General features: G+C 42.9%; 1 protein-coding gene across 4 annotated transcripts in view; it reads right to left on the bottom strand.

Annotated features, from left to right (window-relative positions):
* GRIA3 (glutamate ionotropic receptor AMPA type subunit 3) overlaps positions 1 to 14,763 on the bottom strand; it is a 205,988-nt gene that overhangs the window by 76,840 nt on the left and 114,385 nt on the right. For all 4 annotated transcript variants that reach the window (XM_030574935.1, XM_030574938.1, XM_030574939.1 and 1 more), the window contains 4 exons: positions 13,568 to 13,735; positions 8,866 to 8,970; positions 6,928 to 7,035; positions 5,508 to 5,714 (listed from right to left, as the gene is read on the bottom strand). In XM_030574935.1, the coding sequence (XP_030430795.1) occupies positions 5,508 to 5,714; positions 6,928 to 7,035; positions 8,866 to 8,970; positions 13,568 to 13,735 (588 nt within the window). The remainder of the gene's footprint in view (positions 1 to 5,507; positions 5,715 to 6,927; positions 7,036 to 8,865; positions 8,971 to 13,567; positions 13,736 to 14,763) is intronic.

Raw genomic sequence — 14,763 nt, forward strand, 5'->3', positions numbered from 1 at the left:
GGAGAGGCTGCCTCTCCCTGAATTCCCTGCTCCTCCCCTTTGCTGCATCTTACCTTCTTAAAGCAGTTCTACTAAAGACTCTTTTATCAAGGGAGGGTTTATGATGCTTGTAGGGCTTGGGTTCTTTTTATTTTCCTAATAAAGGATTTTGTTCTCACAACTAAGAAATGTGTTAAACCTGCTTTCAATTAGCCTCACTGCTGTGAAAACCAGATCAAACCCAGGGAGGGGAGGATTCCCTAGCTGAGCAGGAAAGAAAGAACAGGAGCACACTTCAAAAGGAAGAGACTCAATAAAAGCCTATGGAAAGAGGCTTACACTACATTAGGGAGAAGAGCCATTGTCTAGGCCTCAATGGCTGGTAGGTTTAAAGCCTTAAGCAAAGCATCTCCTGTGTGTGCTCAGTGGGAAGTGCTGCTGCTAACAGGCAGAAGTAGTGGGGATGACTCATTGGAGGACAGTACTTGCCTTGGTGCTTTGCGCTGTGGGTCAGATTTAAATGTTGACTCAGGTCCAGAGATTGGGAGCAGTTTAGCTCTCTTTTCCAGCCCATGGAAGGGGTAAAGGATAGAATATACCTTCAGCCATACTGCTTCCCTTGCTAGCAGTGAGAGCTGGGCCGGGGTAAGTTACTTGCTCATGATCACTCAGGACAGAGTACGAACAGGAGCCAGATCTCATGCCTCACCACAGGACCATCTTCCCTCCATTCTAAGCACAGCTCTATTGTAAATCTCAACAGAGTGATGGATCCTATGTCACATGAGTTGAAAACTATTACACAGAAGTGGTGGGGAAGGGAAAGGAGGTGGCCACATGGCTTTGCCTCCCGCCACACTTTGAAAGAGCCAATCCTATAAAAGGTTGTAGCAGTGGAGACTCTGGTGTGCATTTGGCTGGGGCACAGGACTCAGAGTCGGAGGTGGGAGGTGCTGCTAATCAGCAGAAGTAGAGGGATGCCATTAGGGGATGGCTCATTGGAGGACGGCACTTGCCTTGGTGGGCTGCTCTGCTAGTCAGATGTAAACATTGACTCAGGTTCAGAGATTGGGAGCAGTTCAACTCTCCTCTCAGTGGGGAGTCACCCCACTGCCATCATCATCATGCAGCCACCAATTCTCTAGTGCATCCCGCCCCTTTTTGCACCACTCTCGAGGTGCAAAGTGACCAGAAAGCAGCTACGTCCTGCCAGCAGAGCATTTCATCCACCTTGGGAGAACTTTCATCACCAGACCACCCATCCAGGCCTGAGGTAGGGGATATGTCATGGGGCAAAGAGGACTGCTCCTGGAGAAGGTTGTACTCTGGCCACCCCTAGTTGGCATATGGCTATGGTCTCTTGTGGGCTGTTCCTAGATGGCTTAGATAAGAGCAGACTGTCAGCTACGCTAATTGATGCTTGGGTCAGGGCTGATACAACACTGCCCTCAGTATCTGGGTCGCTCTGACAGGCTCTTTCTCTGCTGCACCGAGTGGAAACTCAGCACAGCTGAGAACCTTAGTCTGAAGGACAATGTGCAAAAATGAAGTTAAATGAGAAATCCAGATTTTAGTTACAAAAATGTGACAAAAGCAAATGACTTTGCATTCCATAATCTGCCTGGCACCTATATACAAGGAACTGGTCCCTACCCATCTGCCTTGTATGTGGGCCAGGAGGTAGGAGCACAGGGATTGTTCTGCCTTTTCTCTCCTGAAAGTGTCTGCTTGCCCCAAAAGAAGGTAGGAAGCTGTAGTGGGGAGGCAGGAACAAAGACATAGCAAAAATGAAGCTAAACATCAATTCACTTGAATTAGATTTCTAGCATTGAAATTTCAGACTCTATCGCTGCCCTAAGTGCTTCAGTAAATAAGGTCTGAAACCAGGAGGCAATGCACACAAAAGGGACAATATTAAACAGAATTTGCATATGGTCTCCCCAGTGATGCCAAAAAACACATCAGGTTAGCAGCAAGAAGTAATTGACTTACTGCAGACAGGGAGATTTAGGTTAGAGATTAGGAAAAACTTTCTAACTATGAGGATAGTTAAGCAGTGGATTAGATTACCGAGGGAGGTTGTGGAATATCCATCATCAATGGTTTTTAAGAACAGGTTAAAAAAACACCTCTTGGGGATGGCCGAGGTTTACCTGATCCTGCCACAGCCACAGCATGGGGGACTGGACAAAATGACCTCTCAAGGTCCCGTCCAGCCCTACATTTCTATGATTCTATAAGACAGTAACATCTTATTTGCCATGTGACTGCACAGCAGTTAGCTGTTAAAACAAATACAATCTGAAATAGTGCCAGGGCCCATTCTACTGTTTTGCCGCCCCAAGCAGTGTGCTGAATTGCCGCTGCGGACGGCGGGGGCAGTCCGTGTGCCGTTAGGGCAGCACGCGCGTTTCCGCAGGGGCGGCAATTTGGAGGCAGCTCCTGTCTTCAACCAGAAGATAGAAGCTGCGCCGCCATGGACAGTTGAATATAGAAGCTGCTGCCAAATTGCCACCGCCGCGGAAACGCGCGTGCTGCCCTAACAGCACATGGACTGCCCCCGCTGTCCGCGGCGGCAATTTGGTGCGGTGCTTGGGGGCAAAAACACACGGACTGCCGCCCCTTGTAGATTGCCGCCCCAAGCACCTGCTTGGGATGCTGGTGCCTGGAGCCAGACCTGAATAGTGCATTCAGCAGCAGCTCTGTTCAACTGCTGGATAAACTTGTTCCAAAAATCCCCACCTCAAGCCTCTTTTAGCCCTACTTGTCTGGTTATATACATGCTAATTAAGGCATTTAAAAATTAATCTCTCCCTCGTTTACACAAAATGGAATCCAGAGGAGGCAAATGTGACAGTCACTTCACAGCCAAGGCTCACAATGGCACCTGTGGAAACGTGCACCTTTTCTTTTAGTTTCATAATAGAGTTTTCAGCTCATGGGAGATAAAGGAGAGTCATCATGTAAATGAGACACCTGTTCCTAATAATGAGTGGTTACAGAGCATTCTTCATCTTCAAAGTGTTTTCCACATGCTCATTATCCCCACCTCTGAGGGTGCTGAGTGCTGTAGGTCGCTATCCCCCTTTCTGCAGATGGAGAAAGGATAAGAGCATTTCAGGAAGACACCCGAAGCCTGCAATGATTGGGGGAGGCTTTGAAGTCTATGTTGAATTCAACATAGCGGGATTGCCTTCCCTGATTACAGAGACCTAGGTGGTCTCCCTAAGGCCTGCTGGCTCCTGCAGTTCCACTCCAGCACCAGCCCAGCAGAGCTGAGCAACTCTGTTGGGCTGGATCTTCAGTCAAAACTCAGGGGACATGTCTGACCTTTGGATAAGTGAGCACTGCAGTTAAATGCAAATCAAAGAAGTAAGATTTGACTGCACAAGAATAAGGACTAGCTGTTCATTTCCTAAACTAAATGAAAAGTGTTTCAATTTGTCACCAACTGGAAAGCTAAAGCCTTGCTAACCCAGCTTCCTAAATACAAGGGAACGAATCCACTGGATGAAACAAAAGACAGACTGAGGGACAGGTTTTTGTTTTTCTATCAGCGCAGTATCGGGGTGCGTGGTGCTCACAAAGCTCTCTGCAGACAAAGGTTCATAAGTGCAGTCGTGTTGAGGTAAAGCACCTGGGGCTCGGCAATACACAACAGGCATAGACTTCTGAGCTGTGCTAGTCCCAGAAGGATATGGCTGAGGGCTCTACATCAAACCAGCTTATTCAAAGAAAAGCTGGCTTGAAAAAGGGGATGAACTTTCTCCTCCCCAAGGCCTGATCTTTGGGAGCACCTTGCAGAGCTGGTGCAAGCGCTTGAAACAGAGGCATCATCCATGGTCCAACAGCTGCAGAGGTTAATTTTACCTGCATCAAGTCCCAGAGGAAGTGACATTGCTTATAACACACTCTCCAGCAGGCTCAATCCCAGCTTGCCACTAACTACATCTTTAGGAATTTACTTTTCTCTTTGTCACTTGGCTCTCTTTAATACGCATTTTTTAAATGACTGTATCTGCTGTATTGGCTGCTACATGCCTAGATGACTAGGGCAGTTGCAGATGGCCTAATTATAGATAACACTGTTGAAGTTTCTTGACCTGGAGAGAAACACTGAGAGTAATAATACTATGCCCTGAGCTAGCAACTCTCAAAGTGCCTTATAAAGCCTCACCCCATGAGACAGGTAATATTATTATTCCTGTTTCATAGCTGGTAGAACTGAGGCACAGAGAAGTTTGGTGACTTGCTCAGGTCACACACATCAAGTCAGGAGGCGGGCAAGAATATGACCCAGGAGTCCTGATTTCCAGTCCTCTTCACTTAGTGCCCATTAGACTCCATTCCTTCCTCCCCAAAAGTCAGACCATAAAATCACTGTTTTCTAAGGTTTAAAATACATACAAGTAGAATGGACAGGGCTCAGAAAAGTTGAATGGGCTGGGCAGACCTGAGTTACTATTTCAGCATTCAGAATCTTAACTGTTTTTTAAATATAGCAATAATAAAGCAGTTACCCGGTGTCTTTTGTGCCTATTACTCAAAGTGACGTACACATGATATGCAAACATAAAAGTAGCAGCACAATTAACTAGATAGCAGCTGGTTTGCTGGTAGCAGATATTTTAAAACTAAATCCAGAGTTTAGGAGTAGATGACCTTGTTGGGGTTGTAACACTCCATAAATGTGGTGATATTAGGCCTCTATCATGAAATATGCCCTGGTGAAAATGCATAACACATCGGCGCATCTTTTGGCCTGAAGTCAATGGCAAAACTCCCATTGGTTTCCATGTTGCAGGTTCAGCCGCTTTGGGCCAGGAAAGTTAATGGGAGTTTTGCCATTGACTTGAATGAGAGTAGGATCAAGCCCCATGGCAACTTTGGAGACAGAGTTCCTCCAGCAGGGATGACAGCTTCTGGAGCTGCAGTGCATCCAGCTTCTGTTCCACCTTTTTACAAGAGTACAGGGCAAATCTTTCCTCCTGCAAAGCCAGCTCTGCACTCTTTTCTGGGAGCCAGCACCAGTGTTGCTGGTAGCTTTGTATCATCCCAGTGCTCAGAGGAGTGCAAAGAAGGGATGGAAGATCCTCTCCTCACAAACATATGCACTCACATTGTGCAGGGCACAATACATCCCTTACTGTTGACAAAGACTGCAGGGAGAAGGAAGACATGGCTGTCAGCCTGCAAGCAGAAAGCAAGGTGCACACTCGATCAGCATATGCAGGTTGTTAGCTCAGCACAAAACTATGAGAGCAGAAATGTTCTGCTGTGTTTATGTTCACTCCAAATACCATTGTGTAACCATTTGGTGTACAGACTAGTTGAGGGTGGCAGTGAAAAAAAACACTCTCCATGCGATGGAACAAAAACATTTTTTTTAAAATAGACTACAAAATGAGACTAAATAAATATCTAGAGATTGTAAAACAAATTTAAACAGAGATTTTTTATTTTGCAGTTTATTAATGCCGTGCATTTTTTAAAAAAGAACATTAAAATGAATGTTAAGGGAAACTTACCCCATAGACTAGTTCACCCACCATGCCATTCCATATCTTAGACTCGGGGTCCCTAGCTCCGTATTTCCCATCTCCAACAATTGACAGTTTGTATTTTATTCCAACATGTTTTGCTATTTCATAAGCTAAGTCTACACAATATCCTTCATATCTCTCATTCCCTTCTAGTTGTTCATGGTTTTTCTTATACATTACATATGGCGATTCCTTTGAAACAAAAGCAAAGATCAAAGGTCTATGAATATAACACATGCCTTTAAAATATGCAAAACGAGAGCTGTTATTAGCATTATGTTATGTTATTGGCAAATCTCAACAATATTTCGTGGGCTGCTCTTATATAGTAATTGGAAAGATTTCCAAGTCAGCTTTACATAAACATTAAAGGCTTCCTGGCAAGACAGAATAGTTTAGTTTAACAATCCTTAGAAGCGCAACTGAAATTAATCAATGGCCAGATCCTGCAAACACATATGCAATTAGATTTAACCACAAGAGTATTCCCACTAAGGCAATGGGGCTACTCACATGAGTCTTTTTTCAGGATCAGGCCTGAATCTCCAGTAGATCAAAGATAAGCACACCATAATAATGCAGTACTTAGCTTATAAAGCAGTGATGTACCCGATCCTGCTCCCATTGAAGTCCATGGCAAAATCCCCACTTATTTACATGGCGCAGGATCACGCTGATGCTTGGATTTTCAAAGAAGCCTGAGGCATTTAGGTGCCCAGCTCCACCACAGATCACCTAACTCCCGTAGACTTCTTTGAAAATCCCAGCTGAAAGGCTGAGTGTGTCTCACTAAATCATAGTCAAGTAAAATCATGACACTGCTAGAAGGATCATAAACTGAATCCCGCTCAGGACAATTGTAACAGGCACCAAAGGCACAAATAATACTGAATTACAGACCACATAAGCAATAGGCTTTAGAACTGACACAGATAACACTGCCTATGAGATATAAGAAGAGCATTATTCTCCACAAACATTGGATGTCTTTACATATTGTCAAAGCATTTCCAGTTCACTGTGGGCCAGATTGTGCCATCCTTACTCAATCAACAGGAGCTGCGCCTGAGTGAGGGCTGCAAGATTTGGTCCTACAGCAGGAAGGGCCAGATCCTGCAATCACGTACATACATCAGCAACTTTACTCACGTGAGGAGTTCCACTGAGTTCAAGTAACTGAGAAGAAGGAAAGCGCAATGTTGAGATCAGTGGGACTCCTCCCGTGAGTAAATTTACTCATGTGTGTAAGTGTTGACAGGATCAAGCCCTCCATACATCTCTGGAGGTTGCTGACCTTCTCAGTCACTTGAAGTCACACAGCATTCAACACTGGGCCTTCTAATAAATCTTAGAATACACGTGTCTTACCCCCTAAGCAAATACTGACTAAGAACATGCAACTTACCAGGATGGTAGTGACTACTATTGTTCTATTCTCCACAGATGAAGTGTCATTAGACACTTGCTGGTCTAGTGCTGGCACAAATCTTTCATATTCATTCCAGTAACCAGCCTACAAAAGCAGAGAGTGTTACCTAGTTACATATTTTTACAATGATTTTGGTGCATAAAACTGATGCTTAAATAGAGCTGCCCTTTTTATCTTAAAAAAGTGATTTTTACTTAGGATGTATGCAAGATACAAACAAATGAACATTGATCTAAAAGTTTTTCTAGGACCCCTCATCAGCTATTATTAAGGTCATGGGACACTTTAATGACAGCATTGGGCTGTGGGAACCTTTTGCTGAATTTTTACATTGTTCCATTACTGAGTGTGTAGCATGGACAGGGGCGGTTCCAGGCACCAGCATGCCAAGCACGTGCTTGGGGCGGCATGCCGCGGGGCCAGCCTACGAGAGGTCCACCGGAGCCGTCTGCCTCCCTCTCGGCAACCGGCAGAGCGCTTCCCGCGGCATGCCGCCCTGCTTGGGGCAGTGAAATGTCTAAAGCCGCCCCTGAGCATGGAAATAGATATACAAAAATTATGTGACAGTAATGTATGGTTTCATATACATATACTATTATTACATACTATATTTTATCAGAATACCCATGGAATAATTCCTGTATTTCTGCAACCAGGGAATACAACATAGGACAAGAAAATAAATTGCAGAATTCTTGAATGAACTACTTTTAATTTGCAGCCTTAACTGTCTCACTTGAACTCTGACCTTAATTAGTCTCAACCTGGTCTATTTCTAGCATACTAAATCTCTAACTGACTGCAAACAGCTACTATTTAAAGTAAAACCACTCTTTTCAAACAAAACAAAACAAAACTATAAGCTGCTACAAATGCAGGTCAGGTAAAGGCAGAGGATAAAAATAGCACTGGTCCTATGTCCTAGAGAGGCAATATTTAGTTTTGGTCCAGTGACGAGGTTCAAGACCTGATGTCATGTAGCTCTAGGGTTACATACACAGGCCGAGGAGCTGGGATTCTTGATATACAGAAGCATCCATTTCTAGAGCAAGGGTACAATTTTCAAAAGTGCCTAAGTGAGTGAGGTGCATAAGTCCCATTGTCTTTCAATGAGACTTTAAAGCCAAGTGCAGAAGGATCAGATTTTCAAAGGTGTGTAGGTGCCTAAAGATGCAAATAGGCACCTACTGGAAGTTTTAATGTTAGGTGCTGAATTCTAATTGAAATCAATGGGATCTAGGTACCTAACCTGCTTAGGTCCTTTTGAAAATTCCACTAGGCACCTATTTGCATCTTTAGGCACCTAAATATTTTTGCAAATCTGGCCCTCAGCCACTTTTGAAAATGGAACTTAGGCTACTAATTCATGTAGGCACTTCTGACTATTTTATCTTAGGCCATGAGATAATCGTCCCTTGAATATCCTGATTAAAAACCAAATGCTATTTTACACTATTTTAAGAGATTTTAAAAACATATGGGTTCCAAATTTTCTATTGCTCTGAGGCCTATAATGGAGAGGAAGGAGGAGATGAAAGGAATTTAGGAGAGAGGACTGGGCAAAGGGTCCGAAGACACCACTGTAGGAGGAAATCAGAGTTGAGATGTGGCAGGGTAGGTACCTCAGAGGTGAAGCCAAGGCGTTTGCTGTAGGAAGGTATTCAAGGAGTGAAGGGATTCAAGGGCGGGGAGGTGGAGGGACATGATCAGAATAACAAGAACAGAATGGAACTACATTCCTATAAAATTGCAGAACAAACGAATTAGGGGAGAGGAGAGAGAAATGTAGTGGGAGGGGGATCTAGCAGGTTTTATATCTTCACAACAGTTGTATGACATTGCTTGTTTTCATGACTTTGCAGCAATACATATTTTTTAAGGAGCCCAAGGAGAATATATATTTTGAGAACTTACCTTCCGTGATCCAGTGGCTTTAGTTTCATACACGTCAATTGTGTAATTTGTTCTGCGTCCGTAGGTGTCAAACTGGATATTTCCAGTCATTCCTTGGACTTGTACCTTAAACAGGAAAACAGTAAAACAGTTACACAGAACATTATTTCGATTTTTTCCCTCTTTTATGTCCTGAAAGAATTTACTCTCTCTGTGATCATTTCCATTAATACCTGTGCCCTGTCCAGCGTCCAATAGGGTCATTTATATTCTGTCTACCTAAAATTCCCCAGGTCTCCCAGTTTCAACTGTAAACATTATTCTTCTTCACTGCATATGAGCTGATGCGGAACTGCCCCTTCCATTGCAAGGAAAGCTGCATTTCAGTGCTGAGTGAATCCTGCATATATATTATGTGCAATGTCCAATTTTGCCATGTTTATATGCACTTAGTGAAATTCCCTCCTTTTCAACGGGCCAATAGAGGGTGCATGTACCACTGAAGTGCCACATAAACCGTCACAATTTCAGCTCAAGTGGGCTGACCAGATGTCCTGATTTTATAGGGACAGTCCTGATTTTGGGTTCTTATATAGGCTCCTTTTACCCCTACCCCATGTCCCGATTTTTCACATTTGCTGTCTGGTCACCCTGGGCTCAGGTGGTACATACTGCATAAGCCTTGTGCTATAGGGCCAGATCTTGAGACTCTTACACCGAGTAGCACCACAATTAGACCTGGTGAAGTCAATATAAGGGAAGGTATCAGACTCCAGCCCCAATAGAGGAGGAGTGGCAGAATTTTGTCTATACCTCATAAAGAGATTGAGCTTTGTCTAGATGGATGATGCTACATAAATGTAAGTTATTACCATTACTTACTCACATTAATAATTTTGAAGGAAGTGTGAAGTACTTTGTTTCAAAGGCAAAAAAATCTGTCTTTCTTGTTTCCCTAGTATTAAAGAAGATACTTTACTGACAAGCTTTCAGCTAAGACAGAAGTGGTAACTGTCAGAAACTTCAGTAGGGATAATTTATGTTAAATTTTAGAGAAATTTTATAGCGGTAGTAAGAGTTGGGTGATAGAACAATTTGCTCAGGAGGCTGTAGAATCAGTCACTAGAGATGTTCAAAGCTGATCATTGATCTGCCAAGGATGGTTTAGAGATGATGCAATTGATCTGGTCCTGACGCACAGGGGTGGATCACATAATTCAGTAAAATCCCTTTGCCCCAGGTTTATTTGGTGGGCCAAATTCAGAGGTGATGTATAAAGAGTATCCAAGTAGCCCTTCTCCACACCTGTTCCAGTTTGAATTCATCTGTCTTAAACATGAGAGATCAGAATTGCACACAGTATTCCAGGTGAGGTCTCACCAGGGCCTTGTGTAATGGCACTAACACTTCCCTATTACTACTGGATATACCTTGCATGATGCATTCTAGGATTGCATTAGCCTTTTTATGGCTGCAACACACTGGCAGCTCATAGTCATCCTGTGATCAAAACATCCAGGTCTTTCTTCTCCTCTGTTCCAACTGATACATCCCCAGCTTAGAGCAAAAATTCTTGTGGTTAGTCTCCAAGTGCATGACATCGCACTTTGCACTATTAAATTTCATCCTCATTTCTATTACTCCGGTTTTCAAGGTCATTCAGATCTTGTATGATATTCCGATCCTCCTCTGTATTGGCAATACCATCCAATTTTATGTCATCTGCAGATTTTATTAGCACACTCCCATTTTTTGTGTCAAGGTCATGAATGAAAATGTTAAATAAGATTGGTTCCAAGACCAATTCCTGAGGAACTTCACTAGTAACCTCCCTCCAGCCTAACATTTCACTCTTCAGTGTGACCCATTGTAGTTACCCCTTTAGCCAGTTTCTTATCCACCCTTCACTTCTCATCTTAATCCCCATTTTCTACAATTTAACTAATAATTTCTCATGTGGAACTGTATCAAATGCCTTACTGAAATCCAGATAGATTAGATCTACTGCACTTCCTTTGTCTAAAAAATCAGTTATCTTCTCAAAGAAAGAGATCCAGTTGGTCTGGTATGATCTGCATTTTGTAAAACCATGTTGTATTTTCTCTCAATTACCGTTCACCTCTAGGTCTTAACTACTTTCTCTTTCAAAATTTGTTCCAAGACCTTGCATACAATTTAGGTCAAACTAACAGGCTTGTAGTTTCCCAGATCACTTTCCCACTCCCCACCCCCTTTCTTAAAATAGGTACTCTATTAGCAATTCTCCAGTCATAGGGTATGAACTCCAAGTTTATGGATTCATTAAAAATCCTTGCTGTTGGGCTTGCAATTTCATGTGCCAGTTCCTTTAATGTTCAGGTCAGTTGTTGTCCACTTATTGGACACTTTAGGTTCAAATTCAGGGGAAGAAATACAGACTTGCCTAGTTTTTCAATGATATAAGGATGCAGAATCAGGTAATACCAATCTGCCTTTTGTTGGCAAGACGACTGCAGTTTGACATTGAGTCTGATGCTTGGATCAGTTATTTGTAGGATGCTTGGACTGATTGTTTGCAGGGTTTCTTGTACTGAATATTCTTTTTTTAAGGAGTTCCATGTAGGTAGAAAATATTATTAATTGGAAGTCATAACTTCCTGAAGCAAAAGTGCAAGACCATCATCTAAACAGGAAAAAGAACAAGCATCATTGTGTGGGTTCTAGTAGGAATCAGGGACGTGTGATGATCTTGCGTTGGGTACTGAGTGGAGCTGTTGAGATAGATGGATAAACTTCTTCAATTTATGTAAGACTATTTAAATATAATGGGTTGAAATCACCCTGATGTAATTCAATATTCTGTGCCTGCCTCAATCATGAAAGTGGCTCTGTGTATCTTATGTTCTTTTATTAAAGCGGCAGCCTTGTACCAACCAACGTTTGGATTTTTTTTTTTACCTCTCTCAAACAGAGTGTGTCTTGTTGCACTGTTAGTGTTTCCGTTCGAGCCTTGTTGATGTGAGTACTTTGGGATCTCTTTTGAAGGGTTTATGTATCACTTCTAATTAAGTTCCAACTGACTACAAATCTTATAACTGTTATGAAGGCTGAATTTAATTAACTTATCTTCAAAAGGGTGTAATGCTACATTAATGAAACTACAGTTAAGGCATTTGTTAGGGAACTGACACTGTGATATAAGAAGTGTTCTGACAGTGAGAGACAGAATCATATCTCTCATTCTATGAGAGAGGGAATTACCCTTTTGATTTGATCCTTCCAATCTGGCAAATTTGAAAAAGCAATAATTAAGCCAAGCGAATGAAGTCTGATCTAGGGGTCCTTTTCATAGCATGTGGCCTTAATTCCAACCTTACTCACTCCAGTCTTACACCAGTGGAGTTATTCCTGATTTCTACTGGTCCAAGTCAGAGCAAAATCAGATCCTATGTATCTGGTAGGTTGTCATTCACTTTTATGCCCCCCAAATCAGTTCAATACAAAAGGGAAAGAAAGACAGACAAAACCACCGGAATTTGATCAATACTAGATCTGATGCAATAACTAATGGTTAGTACTAGGGATTGGCCAAAAAAAGTAATCAAGTTGGAAACAGGGTTATGTTAGGGTTCAGTAAACAAGTGTGAGGCAAAACCCAGGACTAAGGTTCAGGCTGGTGCGGAAATCCTGCAATCTGTTAAAAATGGTCGATTATAATGTTTGTGCAACTTTTAGAAAAAGACATAGGCTGATTTTGGACTGGTGTGATATATAGATAAATACACACTGGTACATATGCTCATAATATATATGTGGTTTAGAATACACCTCCTGAGGACAAACTGTTCACCCAGTTCTGTTTTATTTTGGGCCACATTTTTGACCTCAATCTAGCCTCAGAATATGTTCGCAAAGCTTTTAACACAGCCATTTGCAGAGATGCTAGTATACAGTACAGTGGGAACTGTGTCACATTGGCTAGCTATTACAATTGGTGCCCAGTTGTCGCTTTTTAATTCCTATGACCACTGAATTATAGAAGACAAATTTATGGCCATGGGGAAGAGGGCATGTGTGCAACATACTGAGTGTGTCACCATGGCCCTTGATTGGATGGGATGTCAGACCTCTCTCGTGTTTGTCATTACCCTCTTTACTGGCCTGGGCAGGGCCAGCTCCAGGCCCCAGCGCGCCAAGCGCGTGCTTGGGGTGGCATCCCGCAGGGGGTGCTCTGCTGATTGCTGGGAGGGCAGCAGGTGGCTCTGGTGGACCTCCCTCTGCAGGCGTGCCTGCAGAGGGTCTGCTGGTCCCGCGGTTCGATGGAGCTTCCACAGGCATGCCTGCGGGAGGTCCACCGGAGCCGCGGGACCAGCGGACCCTTCGCAGGGACGCCTGGGGGAGGTCCACCGGAGCCGTGGGACCGGCGAGCGGCAGAGCACCCTCCCATGGCGTGCCGCTGTCCTTGGGGCAGCGAAATGGCTAGAGCTGGCCCTGGGCCTGGGTACAGGATAGTCATTGTTAGCTTAAGCACCAAGGCCCTGTGCTTACGGAGTAAAAGGATGTGAGTTCTGCCCCATTTGGCCTGGACAGAGACCTTACAAGTGCATTTTTTGCAAAGCTGCACGTGCAGATTTACAGGTAGCTTTTGAAAGCTGCTTCCTTCATCATGTTGTTGTTGTTTTAAAGACTTATGTTGTAAAAATATGGTATACCTGTTCAATAGGGTAGGTGCATTTGTCCTTACCATTTTCAGTGCTCTTTCTATATCGATTCCTTGGCTCCAGGGCACTGCAGGGTTTGCTAGGCAGTCTCCAGCACTACCTCTCCTGGAAACATCAACACGCTGTCTTCGGAGGTAGCGGAAAGCCTCTGCTATGACTAGTATTGCATCATGGGTCAGTGCAGACGTATACTAAAATTGATGCAAATAAAATATTGTGACAAATAGCACTCTGGAAATTGCTTCAGGTTTACAAAGGTCTATTATTTCTCCCTCTTCAAATGTTTTTAGAGCAGCAACAATTTCACTCCCTCCCCCCATATGTCACATGTCATTTCGCAATTATGTATATTTAAAGTAAGAAATTTAAAATGTTATGATTTCCTACAGTATATAGAAAAATAGTTTATAGTTCTGTAAAGTACTGACTAGATTTAATTGGAGAGCTGCCTGTCTAAAGCAGGTTGATGAAGAAGACCAATAATGCAATGCTGGGCCATGTTGTAGCCAACTGCAATGTACAACTCATATTTGAGTTTTGCTTGGATTGATTTTCTTTTAATCAGGTAACCAACTCAAAGAGCTAGGAGTAATTTAAAGTTAACATTAATGATTTCTGCCTGGCCCATGTTTCTGATTAGCTAGGATCCGTGGCCAGCCATAAACTGGTTTATTTTTCTTACCAAAAAACCTAGCCCCAAAACAACCTCAACCTCACTACTGCCTTATATTGTACAAAACTACAATTGTTACTCAGGTTATAAATCTGATATCACTCCCAATTCATAAGCAACAAATGTCTTTAGGAGATGTGTCTGTATTTTTTCATATCCATTGATTCATCTGAAAACTCGACTTTGCTAGAGACTGGCCCAACCTCTGGACACCAAGATCTTGATTTCTGGCTATGCACTGCTGATAAGCATAGTCGGATTTAGATTACTTTGTGTGCATACTTTAAATACTATATAGAGAGTTCCATTGTAATCAAATACAATTGAATCTTGCAAACCTCTGTAGGGCCTCATTTTGACGCTGCTGCATCATTAGATTCCATCCTATCTCTACGGTATTTGTATGTAAATGAGTGACAAATATTGAACTTCCAAAAAGAATCTAGTGCATGTATGCACATTCCGGAATGCTCACCTGTCTCCTTGTACTTAGCAAACCTTACTGCATGATCATTTAGATCCCCTTGCGTCCCATTTGACTTACAT

The sequence above is a fragment of the Gopherus evgoodei genome, chromosome 9 (genome assembly GCF_007399415.2).
Source record: "Gopherus evgoodei ecotype Sinaloan lineage chromosome 9, rGopEvg1_v1.p, whole genome shotgun sequence".
Taxonomy (NCBI): Eukaryota; Metazoa; Chordata; order Testudines; family Testudinidae; genus Gopherus; species Gopherus evgoodei.